Genomic DNA, 13,439 nt, shown 5'->3' on the forward strand with positions numbered 1-13,439 from the left:
GAGACATGTGGCTGGGTGAGACCTATGAGGGTAGCCAGGGGTGCATAGCTGGGTGCAGTGCAGATGTGCACAGTGTGCAATGGCAGCTTTGCCTGCAGCTGGCCACACAGGGTGCCCATGCGGTTTGCACAAAGTTTGCCAAGGCCAGCAGGCTTGGAGTGGGTGAGCCCCCCAGAGAATGCTTGGGACTGGCACACAGCTAGCACGTTAGGTAGCGAGTGTCCTTGCAGGTCCACTCCCTGGTAGGTGCCTCTGTGCTTAATCTGGGGGGGGGGGGGAGAAAAATGGTGCCTGTGAACTCCCTCATTATTAGAAAAGTCCCCCAACCACTCAGAAGTCAGAATGAGCAGATCTGTCTCCTGTTGCCTTGGCATTGTGTACAATGCCGTGTTTACATTGCCTCTCTACACAGGCAGGGACCTGGCCTGCACTCATCCTCTTGGATCACCCAGTGCTGGGTCAGCTGACCTCCAAAGCTCCAGGATCCAAACTCAAGGGAATTCAGCCCCTCTGGGTTTTAAAGCCAACTGTTTTGGGGATTAGTCTTGTTTGTGTGAGCTCCCTCGTGTGAGGGCTCACTTTCTCTGCCCTCTCTGCAGGCAGCCACCCTCCACCTTTCTGACCTTCCTAACCTTTCAGATACAGCTTCTATTTAGTGGTGGAGTTTGTTCTGCCACTCTCTGGATCCCTCTGTGGTTTATGGACTTGGATGTGGATGTTATGTAGTTGAAAACATGGGACAGGGTGAGCTCAGGGTCCTCCTACTCTGCTATTACTAATTTTTTTAAATGCCTTCATCTTTTGGATTTTTGAGACATGGTCAGACAGACTCCTATCACCCATGCACTTCAGGATTAGAAAGGAACTTTCCCACATTTTCTCCTAGCATTTTATGTTTTGAAACTCTAGGTATAACAAATAGCCTCAAGTTAAAGGGTATAATTTGATGCGACTTGATCTCATGGGTACAGCACCATGAAGTCATATGGTTTCTCTCTAAACCTTAAGTCATGATCCCTTTGTGTCTAATGCCAATGTTGTTTTTGAAGTAAGGACTACATTTTTTTTTAACATTTGCAGATATTGCCCAGGTGTCTGAATGCCTGCACTCGGGTACCTCCTTTTCTGATGGACTGGATTCCAGTAAGTACTGCAGTCGATCTACCTTTGGATTTTATCCTGTGTTGTATCTTTCAGTCTGTTCACTTAATTTTGTTGCAGTACTTTAATGTTGAGGGATTCATAATTGGATTGATTTTCACTAAATGGTATGAGCTGCCGTTCCAGTTATGACAGAAAGCACAGGCTTCCCGTGGTAGGTACTCACGAGCAAGGCTGATATCCTGGGCACTTGAGCTGAGAATGTCACTCTGTCTTTTTGCCAGCCTTCTTCCCTACCCTTGAGGCAAGAATCTCCTTTTGTTCACACAGAAATGTAGGTGAAGTCAGCAGAGAGAGGTCCCTTCTCTTCTCTTCCCTTTGTCTCTCAAACTCCCTGTCGCTACCTTCTGCCCGTCCCTTTCTCTGACTCAATCCCCCAGGTCCACTGCTCCAATCCAGCCATGATCAGGGCGTCCTCCAGCTGCTGGCTTCTGCTCTGGCCATCCCTCAGTGAGGAAACTGCAGGGGGATTATGTAGTTCACGGGTGTGATCAAGAAATCTCTGCTCCTCAGAGCCCTCCTACACATGGTGCTGTCTGGGGAGACCTGGCATCCCGGGCGAGGGTCTGACTTCATGTTGGTCTCCTCACTCCTCTCCCATAGTCACTGCTGGTCCCTCATCCTTCCCCATCATTAGAACTCCGCCATTTCCTAGGGGCAGATACCTGTCTATCTGACTCCGAGGCACCAGGGAGTCAGTGAATATTTCTAAAATAAATGAACATAAACACCCCATAAATCTAGACACAGGAAGTTCCCACCACCCTGGAAAACTCCCTCAGGCTCTCTTGCACAAAGGGTGATGTTGCTACTATCCTCTGTCGCCGCCATTTCTGCCAGCTTGTTCCCTGTGTGTACAGGAACCCCACTGTGTGCACTCAATGGGGAGTGAGAGTGGATGGTCCTAGAAGCAGACGCTGACACAGAATGGTGAAAGGTATATTAGGGAACAGTAGGAAGGACAAAGTGGAGGGGACAGGATGGGCAGGGAAAGCATTCAGGCAGATCTGACACCTTCTTAAAATAGATACATAATCACTGTCGTCTGTCACCGTGCACAGTCCTCTTGAAATTTCAAAATAGTTGTCCTATAAGGCAAAGAGATTTAGTGTTATTTCCGTCTTATCTTCTGTTTTCCTACATGCATTCTGTCTTCTGTAGTTTGTGGCCTCAGATGAACACTTTAGCGTGTGGCTGCATCTGTGAGTCTATACGTAATGGAAAATGATTGTCTTCAGATCTAGATCTGTGAATGTACACATTCTCGTAATGATCTTTTCTTTCTTTGTCTGGTAGGGCCCGAATTTTAATAGAAAAATGAGGGACCTTGTCTTATTGTTTAAAACGGCGATTCCCAATCCCTGGGCTGAGGTGTTAACAGTCTTAGTTTAACAAACTCCCATGACCATCTTTTTTTAATGATCATTGTGTGGAGATATCTTAATTGAAACTGTGAGAAGGGTGAGTGGACACTTCCCAGAGATTTAGCAGAGGCTTTACGTATTTAATGTCTTCTTTTTATAATGTTCTTGGAAACAAATATTACCCCTGTTTTCACCGATACCACAGCTGAGGCTCTCTGTAGGTCCCACTGAGAACTGGTATTAGGGCTGAGCCAGCAGGAACACAGGCAAAGCCTCAGGATATTGTGAGAGAAGTCTGAGGAGATGATTCCACATTGAGGAGGTCCAGAAAGAATGAGGCAAGGTAGGAGACTTCCAAGTGGAGTGTGGTGTCATCCTCCTTGATGTATTCCAGGAACACACTGGAAAAGGTCCTCACCCGTAAGCACGCTTAGCTTCTAAAGTTACCACAAAGACATGCCTGTGTAAAACAGGGAAGCCCGTAGACTTGGGGTAAAGGTTTTGCATTTGGAAACAAAAACAAAAGAGCAGACATACCACATGACACACAAACCAGAGACAATGGCAGGAGAGTGTGTTGTACAGAAAGATGTGGCTGTCCGTACGGACTCAGAACCGAAAATGGCCACAGCATTTACCTTGTGCTTCTTGGCAGTTTTGGCAGAGCCAGGGTTCATGTCACTCTTGGGAGTGTCGCCTGCTTCTGGATCTGCAAAAAGCCCTAGAAGGGATGGAGGTTTATTCTGATTTGAGTCGACTGTTTGGAGATCAAAAACAAAAAAAACCCTCCCCTCATTCTTCCGGCAACTTAAACTCTTTGCCCCAGTCAGATCCCAAATCACGTGCAGAGGGTATCCCACCTGCCTCAGGTGATCCCCAAGAAGAACTTGAAGAACCATCCCTTATAACTTGATGAAGACGCCTAAAAGCCCCGATTCAGATGTGTTCATCACTGACTGAACAACGAGGGATGGCTGGGGGTGCAACTGGATGGACACACGTTAGGCTGTGCCTCGTGCCTCACAGGGCCCAGCACGTGGACTGTGTATGGCACACATCTGCTAAAGCGCTATGCCTGCTTTTCTGCATACAGCCCCAATCCTTCTCCACGAGAGACACCTGTACCAACACATGGTGGGGGGAATGACAAAGATGAGATCATGAGAAACTTGAGGAATGTGGTAATGGCAGCAGACACATTCCCCTTACATCACAATGGACTGTGGTACGGCCTCTGCACCTTGGCCAAAGAGCTAACAACAAAAATAAGATGGGTGTGTTTTACAAGTCAACTTCTAGTGCTCAGATCATCTTACCAAGGGTTGCAGGTGGAGGGGTTCAGGGCTGCCAAGGTTCAGGAGGTGGATGTGCCTAATGGTCCATGGGGGTGGGGCGCCTCTAGGGTAGGGCATGCAGAATCGTCCAGTTAACGGAGGAGGTCCCCATGGATCCACACTGTCCTGCAGAACAGAAGTGACAGCTACGTGCCTATGCCAGACAAGAGAACCAATACCAAAAGCAGCTGTAAGCCAGAGAAGAACGTGTCAGCACCTGTCACCTTCTCTGCCACCAGGATCCAAGAGAGTAGCATCAGTACCTGAAAACTCTGTCCCTGCCACTGGATACCACCTACAGCTTGGGGTGGTGGATGCAAGAGGAGGAACTGCTGTCACCACACATCACTGCCCATGTCTGCGGAAGTAAAATGGCACGGGTCCTGTCCTAGAGGGTTAACAGAAGTGATTACATAGTGATGAAGCAGCATTCTCCAGACAGGCAGGCATCTATGTCCCAGTTCACCCTGCATCCCTCCTCTGCAGTGACTCCTGATGCTCTGTTTTTGGTATAATAGGAACACAACAAATTGAGTGCAAATAAATGGCTCTTATTCTGCTCATGGAATCACAGCCACTCCTGGGGAAAAGTTCTGCAGCCAGACCCTCACTTTGCCTCCTCTGCTCCTCTCCCTGAGAAGGGAGTCTTCCCTCTTGAAGTGTTGTCAAAGGCCTCTGAGACCTCTGGGGAGTGGAGGATGCCTGGAGGAAGTCTTCTGTGAGGAACAAGTGACTTGTGGTGAATGTCTCCAAAGCTCAGATGTGTTCATCTTAATTCATAGGGAATTCTGACTTGAAGCATACTACAGGACACAAAGTAATTAAGTCCTACAGAAACAAAAAAGGTAAAAATTCACATAACAGCTTTAATGCAAGTGTTTTGGTATAAAACTCCTGGGATGTGTCATGAGACTGTATCAGCTCTAACAGTGACTGGGGACACAACCAGAAACTGCTCATATGAACACAATCGAAGGACACAATGTTCAGGTTATTTTTACCTAAGGTATAGCTGGAAGGATTCCAGACAACTCATTTACCAACAAAGACGGGAAGGTGATGAGTGATGATAATGACTTTGTCTAAGACCACTCTAAATTGCACAGGGCACAGGGACGCCTGGGTGGCTCAGTCGGTTGAGTGACCGACTTCAGCTCAGGTCATGATCTCACAGTTTGTGAGTTCAAGCCCCGTGTCGGCCTCTGTGCTGATAGGTTAGAGCCTGGAGCCTGCTTCTGATTCTCTGTCTCCTTCTCTCTCTGCCCCTTCCCCACTCATGCTCTGTCCCTCTCTGTCTCAGAAATAAATAAATATTAAAAAATAATTTTAAATTGCACAGGGCACAAAATAAAAAGTTGGAGTAATGATGGGGTTTTGCATTTTTCAGTTTTAAATAATGTGGTAGACTTTCTAGCAGGTTAATCTCCTAGCCAGAATCAAGAAAGGAAGACACAGCAGCCACACTGTTCCCACAGAGTTGAGGTCTGGAAGGGGTGACCCAGGCCAGGAGACTTCTGTTTGGAATGTGGGGTCATCCTCCTCTCGTTATTTCCAGAAACACATGGTAAAGTCTTAAGGTACTCAGCCTCTAAGCCCTTTGGGCTTCTAAACTTACCACAAAAAGATGACAGGCTGAGAGTAGAGAAGCTTGTAGGCTCCTAGGTTAAGAGTGTGCATTTGGAAAACAAATAACAAGCAGACATATAACACAACACACAAAACGAGACTAGGCCATGGGAGCATGCTGTACAGACAGATGAGGGTTTCCCGAAAGTGTTACAACTGAGAATGGTCCCAAGATTTACCTTGTCCTTGTCTGCATTCTTCGTACAGTCAGAGCTGCTGTAACTCACAAAGGTTGCATCAGTTTCTGGATCTGCTAAGGACCCCGGAAGGGATAGAGGTTTATTCTACTTTAGTGGACTGTGTGAAATTAAAAGAAACCCTCACCTCATTCCTCCAATATCTTAAACTGTTCCCTACACACAGGTCCTTGGCCAGAGGCAGAGGATATCCCACATGCCTCAGGTGACCCCCAAGGACAAGGGGGACAATCCCATCACCTTGATAAAGACCTCACCGTGCCCTAGTTCATGTTTTTCATAATTAATCAAATAACTGTGGACAGGTCAGGTTCAAGTAGCAATCTAGAAGTCATCACTTAAACAGAGGTTTCTCAGTATACATTATGGGAAATCACCATTTCATTACAGATTAAGAATAAAAATGAGGATGCCTGGGTGGCTCAGTCAGTTAATCATCTGACTCTTGATTTTGGCTCAGGTCATGATCTCACAGCTTGTGAGTTCGAGGAGCCCTGTGTCCAGCTCCACCCTGACAGTGTTGGGATTCCCTCTCCCCGCCTCTCTCTGGTCCTCCCAGACGCGCGCGCGCGCACACACACACACACACACACACACACACTCTCTCTCTCTCTCTCTCTCTCTCTCTCTCTCTCAAAATAAACGAGCTTTAAAAAAGGGTAAATGGAGCATACTGATTGGGGTATATCATCAGGGAATGCTCAACCTGGGTATGTTTCTTCAGGCTCCAGGTGGATTGTTCAGTCTTTTTGCTTATCTATAAACTGCCTTCTCCATGGGAAGTTATTATATAACTATATCTGATTACAAATGTACTTACACTAATATACAAACGAGAAAAGGAAAACAATGGGTATTTAGCAGTGAAGCCGCAGACTTGCCCTGATAACATCAGAGGACGAAGCTATATGGAGCCTGAATTACGAACGTAGGGCTATGGTTCAAGAAAAAATAAAATAAAAATGACAACATTAAAAATAGTAACGATGGGGCGCCTGGGTGGCGCAGCCGGGTAAGCATCCGACTTCAGCCAGGTCACGATCTCACGGTCTGTGAGTTCGAGCCCTGCGTCAGGCTCTGGGCTGATGGCTCAGAGCCTGGAGCCTGTTTCCGACTCTATGTCTCCCTCTCTCTCTGCGCCTCCCACATTCATGCTCTGTCTCTCTCTGTCCCAAAAATAAATAAACGTTGAAAAAAAAATAGTAACGAAATGAACTGCTGAAATAAAACTAAAATAAAGTCTTCACATTGTGTCAAGGTGGGAAGAAAGCTAAGGCCCATGTCCCGTCATCCCCTCCAGGATCCTCTCTTTAGCTAGGGGATGCTAGAGGAGGTGGGAGGGACAAAGTCAGGGGAGGGGCCTGAGCTCCACCAGTCACAGGGACAGGTGCTCTGCTGCCTGGGGCACCAGAGGAGAACGCCCTCCTGTCACCCCTTCAGACCACCTGCTATCCTTAGGTAGTAATTGTGGTTCTGTCCAGGACACACGATGATCACCCACAGGAAAAGGCTTTGCCGCAGAAATTAGGCTGCTGCACATCACCACGTGCTCCTTACCTCTCCTCGGAGGGTTCTGTGTCTCTGGACTTCCAGGCATTCGTCTCCGCCTCCTGTATCCCTCAAGCAGCCTCTTTCCTTCCATCCCATCCAGTCTTGGATACAGAAAAAGAATGGACTTCTGTAAGAATTGCAATGCCACGTCCTCTGACTAGACACTAAACAGCACAGCTGTCATCCCTCAAAACACCCATAAAAACTCATGTCATGCTCCCACACCTGTGTTTCAAGCGGGCGACCTCCTGGCTCTGCTCTGCCATTTCCCTCTCCCAGATCTGAGGCTTGATCTGGGGGAGAAAAACACATCCACCTTCAGTCATGCCAGACTGTGCACCAAAGAGGGAGAAGAGGAAAAAAGGAAACACTTACCCAGTTGTCCTGAGCATTCTTCTCATGATCTGCGATCTGAAAAAGCAACAATGAAAAGTTCATATTTAGGAATTCCAAGGGCCACTACATTCACCCACATGAGGTACTAAGGGTTCCATATGTCAGGCAGAACTCACGTTACCTGGTGTCTGAAGGTGAGTTCTGCCTGCTGCAGCTGTTCTTGTCTTTGTTCATTTTGTTGCCTGTGAGTTACAATTGCTTTTGTCAGATAAGGCTCCATATTGGGTATGATTTTCAATAATCTGCCCATGTTGTCATCATCCTATCTGTCCCCTAATACAATTTTACACATGAAACACTTTTCACATGATTGTAAATGTACAATAGGATCAAAACTATTGTTCCATCCTTTCCTAACTCATTCCATGACTGTAGGGTTCAGAGTTCACATAATTCCTTCCCATTTTCAGTTGTGCCCTAATTGATCATGTGACAAGTGTCTTTCATCATAAAGCTCTTTCGTCCTTTCACTTAGATCTTCCCCATGTTTTCTACAGTTGCAAAGACCAAGGCCATGAAATGGCACTACCATGTTGATGGTATGATTCATTCTAAGACACACTGCTTTCCTACAGATTATGATACTTGACACCACCCCCCAGGAACGTTGGCATGGATGAAGTTTCCACACAGTCTGGCCATTCCTGAAATCTGGAAATGTTGATGAAGTTAATTGTTTTGTTCTTTCTAAATGTTACCTTTTTTACCTGTTAATACTCTATGCATATGTCCTCTGCATTTTTATTTATATTACTATGTTGAGTCTAAACGTAGACTTTTAACTTTGTAATAAGGTTAAAAACAAAAGAAATGAAGAGAGGTTTCATGAGCTGCTGGTAATTAGTAGCTGAACTCACTTGTACTTGTTTATTTCTTTCATGGCTATTTTCACATTTCCCCTGCAGCTGCCAGCTGATTCTTCTTTGCCGCCAGTTCACACTGTGTCATTTTCAGCTTCCTAAGATGGGAAAGACCTATACACTGTCCAGGAGCCAAGGTCCACAAATTCTGCCTTTTTACCTCCCAGCACTCTTGAAGGCCTAGATACAAATACCTTTCCCCACCTCTCCCGTAAATGCACAGACTGACAACACAGTCAGAGAAATGAACTGAACACCCCATTTAAGTTAAAGAAAATTCAACCTCTGTCTGCTGCCATGTCTCTGCTCTCAGACCTGTTTCCTCTCCTTCAACATAAAGTCATCAAATAACATTGCACTTTGTGCCTTCCCAGAGCTGGACTTTGGTTTGAGATGGTGAAGGCTCATTTCAGTTCAGTGTCAAAAACCTTGTCTGACCACCCATACCCATTAGGATGAAGCAAGGGATCATCACTAGTCTCACACCTCCGTGGGGAGCCCTGATTCTCAGTCCAGAAGTTGTACCCTGACACGGACAATCACGCTGAAAGACGACCTTCCAGGATATGGCTTCCCCAACATTGCAGCTCACTCCCAGACATCGCTAGAGTCAGGAGTACAACCCCTGCGTCCACCTTCACATATCCTGGTGGAGGAAAAGGCCAATCTTAGAGCAGCAACATCACCTGAGGTAGAACCTGATATGAACTGTCACACAGTCTGGGTTTATCTCCAGGAAACAGATTTCAGATGGAAAACTATCAACTTCATGGAGCCAATCTACTTGAACAAGACTCAGTTCATTGACAGTGAAGGCAGCAAAGGGAAATGCTTAGAAAGGCTGGTTTGCTGTGTTGCCCTCAGACTATTTTGTTCATGGTGTTGCTTTAAAGGGTTTCAACTTGGTACTGGATGTATTCAAGAGTCACATGCAAAACTGAAAGACTCCTAGAAACTGACACAAAACCTCTAGACAGAGAAAGGCACATGCATTTCCTTCCGGCATCTCAGGCAGTCCTTCAACAAATGCTTTCTGGAGTGGCTGGAATGTAGTGGTTCTGTTGTAAGGGGGTGAAGATAGAAAGGTGGCCAGGGTGCTGTACGTGCTCCCCCAAAGAGCTTAGAAATGATAAAAACAAGATGCCAGTGAGACAGAGCAGGCTCCACCCCAGGTGTGGGAAGGACTAACAGAAGCTGAGTCTCCAGGGAAGAGAAGGAAGTATTTCCTTTTCAATGTGAATGAGGGGCTCTAAAGGCCCTGATCTCCTCCTGAGAACAAAAGGAAATACTGTACAAAGGAGGAAACATGTGAGCGAATGCACCAAATTTCTAATGACCCCATGAAGACACATGTGACCAAGATGGAGAAGACGGAAGCCCAGGACAAAGCCAGCCTGGCAGTGGGAACCAATCTCCCCAGGACTCATCAATGAACTTGGGGACAGAAAACTGAACTGCAGAATAGCTGAACAACTTTACGGGCACAGACTTAGAAGGAAACGTGTTTAGTTCAGAGGCGGCCAGCAAAGATGAGCCCTAGTGAAGCTGCGGGCTTTGGTCAAGACTCAGAGGAGTTACACTTCAAAAATCGGGAGACAGGAAATAACTCAGCTTCCTTAGGGATTGGCCTGCTGTGAACAATCTCACTAGCAGAACTGATGCAGGGATCCAGTACTACTGGCGCCCCTACCCACTTTCCAGAAATAAATTTCTGTGGTTTCTGCAGCAAGATCATTGATTTTTCCCCTACACATTCTTGACCCATGTGTGGTCCTGAACAAAAGTGACCTAATTCCTGGATGACAAGACAACGTGATGGGACTGAAACCCATGGGCCAATGGAAATGGATCCCAAGCAGATCCAGACATCAATGTTATTAGTGCTGATACCTTCCCTCTTCCACCCCAAATACATGACACAATGTGTGACAAGCACTTAGGACAGAAAGGAAAATGCGGGTGACAGAAAGCAAGGTAAGAAGGACAGGCACAATTCTGAATGTATTTGGCAAAAAATTCGAAAAGAATTTTAATTATCTCTACTGGCCGTCACATTCATTCATACGACAGTGCTTGTGATAGTTCTCACATGAACATTTCACTCTTCTATAGCCACTTTTCTTTCTTCATAGAATTCTTCAAGGATGCCTGCTTTGTCCTTCAGCTGTTTGACTTTTTCTTCTTTGGTTGCTTTCACAGACCTCAGTGCATTACACTTGTCTTCCAGGGTCTTTTTATTTTCTGTGCAAACATGGATTTGCTTTCTAAGTGTGCACATGACCTGAGACTTGTTTTTGGTGAGATAGGAAAAGGGCAAGAACCGTGAAGGCAGGAAGGCACTCTTTCCCTTTCCAATGCAAAGTCATTGTCACCAATATGGGGATTTCTCCGCAACAGACAGCATACTTTCCAGTTGACAGTTATTGGACCTCAAGACTCTCAACTCTACATGCTCGAATTCACCATTTTCATCTTGCGTTTTTAAGTAAGACAGATAAGAGAAAAACACTTTCCATAAGTAATGATCGCACAAAAATTTGAGTGTACCTAACACAACAGGATTGTGCATTGCAATAAACAAAGACCTTGAGGCATAAATATCACTAGGAGAAGATAAAGATGGTGGGAAATAGTTCACGTCAGATAGCTTATAAATGATTTCTTGTTGGAATATATATATATTTATATACATCTGTATATGTGTGTGTGTGCATACACACACACAAACACACACTTCTTCCCCATTCTCGTTGAAAATTCACTGTTCAGCATTAAGAGAGAAAGAGACTATGGAGCACCTGGGTGGCTCGCTCAGTTGAGCATCAGACTCTGGATTTGGGGTCAGGTCATGATTCTAGGATCGTGCGATCCAGACCTGTGTTGGGCTCCACGCTGAGTGTGGATCCTGCTTAAGATTCTCTCTCTTTCCCTCTGCCCCTCTCGCATGCCCTCTCTCACTAAAATTTAAACAAAAAATTCTAAAGAATAATTTAAAAATATTTTTTTTAAGGAAAGGATTATACACTGTGGCTATCACCCTTTGTCTCTCAACTATATTTGGGAATTTTCTACGTATCTTCGAGGGCAGAGTTGAATGATGTGATAAATTACCTAGTTGTGAAAATAAAAGATAACTCCTAGTCCTTGAAATAGCAAAACTCATCTTGGTGGTCCTAGTGAAATTCTAGCTCATTGTTCAGAAAGAGGTTTGGCTCCCAGAGGCCCACCCTCTACTGTGGTAAATGGCAAGCAAATATGCTGTGCTCACTTCACCCAATGAATAAAAGCCTCCAAAGCCCAATTACAGTAAAACTCAGCAGCCAACTCTTACCACTTCCTGATTCTTCACATTCCTCTCTCTCTGAGTTTGCAAGGCAACAGGTGCACTTTGAAGGGTGTCATTTAAAATTTCATTGAAGTGGGTGCCTGGGCGGCTCAGTCAGTTAAGCATCCCACTTCAGCTCAGGTCGTCATCTCGTGGTTTGTGAGTTTGAGCCCTGTGTCAGACTCTGTGCTGATAGTTCAGAGCCTGGAGCCTGTTTTGGATTCTGTGTCTCCCTCTCTCTCTACTCCTCCCCTGCTCCTGCTTGTGCTCCCTGTCTCTCCCTGTCTCTCCCTGTCTCCCTGTCTCTCAAAAAATTAATAAACACTATTTTTTTAATTTCTTTAAAGTGCTCCATTATTTTGATGTTCTCCTTCAACAAAACATGTTGAATGAGTAATAATAATTCATTCCTTTTATTTGTGTTTTTAGAATGCAATCCAGGCAAAGAAGGGATTCTTACCTTCAGTTTAAGAGCTTCATCAGAGAGAAACTTACTTTCTCTCATAGTTTCCTGAAGACATTTCCTTAACTCATTGTTGTATAAAACACGAAAAAGGAATCAGAATTAAAAAAAAAAAAGCATAGTGCTAGATAAACCTATCTTCTAATGTGTGACTCCTTTCACAAATAAAGAGGTAGATCTTTACATTTGTGAAGCTTGTGTTGAATTGGTATTGTTTATAGAACACATGAAATAGGTCAGTAGGATGCTCTACCAGAGTGGCAGTAACCAAAATGAAGTCACAAAAAAATATTTGAAAGGGCAATGCTACCTTCTGTTCCCAAATGGGTGTTTTTTCAGCAATGATATTCTTTGTTTTCTTTCTTAAAAGTATTGATCTCTCAATTATTCGCTGTAAACTAACTAAAAGGAGACAAAACATGTTCTAAGGCTGTTACCAAACCAGTGACATCAAATAATCCCAGTGTATTAGCAGCACACATGATCTTACAGGTGGGTGTAACTAACATTTTAGGTTTCCTGTTGTGCCTGAAGAAATCAAGTTTTAGCAGCATGTTAAACCTAAGAAAACCTTATTTCAATGAGATTCCTATTTAAAATATTGTCCAAAATGGAGAAACACAATAAAATATCTTCTCATTTCTCTCCCATCTGGAAGCACCCTTCTTAGAAAATCCAACCACTTCACATACTTATGTCACCACCAGAGATGAAACAAAAATCAAATCCTATCAACTTACATTTCTCTCCTCCAATTATTAAGGTACATAAATAGGTCCCTGCAAATAATGGAACAAACAAAACCATCATTTAGTCTCGATTTGAGCCACTCACACTCCCAGGTGCTATTTGGAATTCCACACAAGGAAAGCTCAAACTGCTGCTGACTGACTGACTACTCAAAGGCCTTGGATGACTTCCTGCTGCTCACAGATTGCCTTTCGTGAACCCTAGGGCGGGGGCCCTGGAGGACAAGGTCTTTGGAATCAAACATACGGGTACCATCTCAGCTTTACACTTAGTGGCTGGAGGATCTGGATTAATGGCAATTCCTAGAAGACAAACTTTTTTCATCCCAACATGAGAATGTTACCCTCCAACCTTAAAGGAATATTATTCAACACACATGAAGCACCCAATTACAGGTAACACATGTAAGCTC

The 13,439-nt window shown here is 44.9% G+C and overlaps 1 protein-coding gene across 4 annotated transcripts; it reads right to left on the bottom strand.

The window, feature by feature from the left end:
* Positions 1 to 2,110: 2,110 nt before the first annotated feature.
* Positions 2,111 to 7,886, bottom strand: LOC125160951 (transport and Golgi organization protein 1 homolog). 4 transcript variants are annotated; one of them, XM_047850462.1, is made up of 9 exons: positions 7,751 to 7,886; positions 7,609 to 7,644; positions 7,459 to 7,526; positions 7,240 to 7,334; positions 5,665 to 5,735; positions 3,842 to 3,985; positions 3,386 to 3,644; positions 3,164 to 3,246; positions 2,111 to 2,985 (listed from the first exon to the last, which is right to left on the bottom strand). In XM_047850462.1, exons 1-7 carry the CDS (start codon positions 7,877 to 7,879, stop codon positions 3,546 to 3,548), a joined length of 642 nt encoding a protein of 213 aa, XP_047706418.1. In that variant the 5' UTR covers positions 7,880 to 7,886; the 3' UTR covers positions 2,111 to 2,985; positions 3,164 to 3,246; positions 3,386 to 3,545. The 4 variants fall into 4 exon arrangements, with proteins under 4 accessions (XP_047706418.1, XP_047706417.1, XP_047706419.1 ...); XM_047850461.1 differs by having other exon boundaries at positions 5,665 to 5,738; XM_047850463.1 differs by lacking the exons at positions 2,111 to 2,985; positions 3,164 to 3,246; positions 3,386 to 3,644 and adding an exon at positions 4,123 to 4,247 and having other exon boundaries at positions 3,868 to 4,013; positions 5,665 to 5,738.
* Positions 7,887 to 13,439: the final 5,553 nt, after the last annotated feature.

The sequence above is a fragment of the Prionailurus viverrinus genome, chromosome A2, assembly GCF_022837055.1.
Source record: "Prionailurus viverrinus isolate Anna chromosome A2, UM_Priviv_1.0, whole genome shotgun sequence".
In the NCBI taxonomy this organism is placed as follows: Eukaryota; Metazoa; Chordata; class Mammalia; order Carnivora; family Felidae; genus Prionailurus; species Prionailurus viverrinus.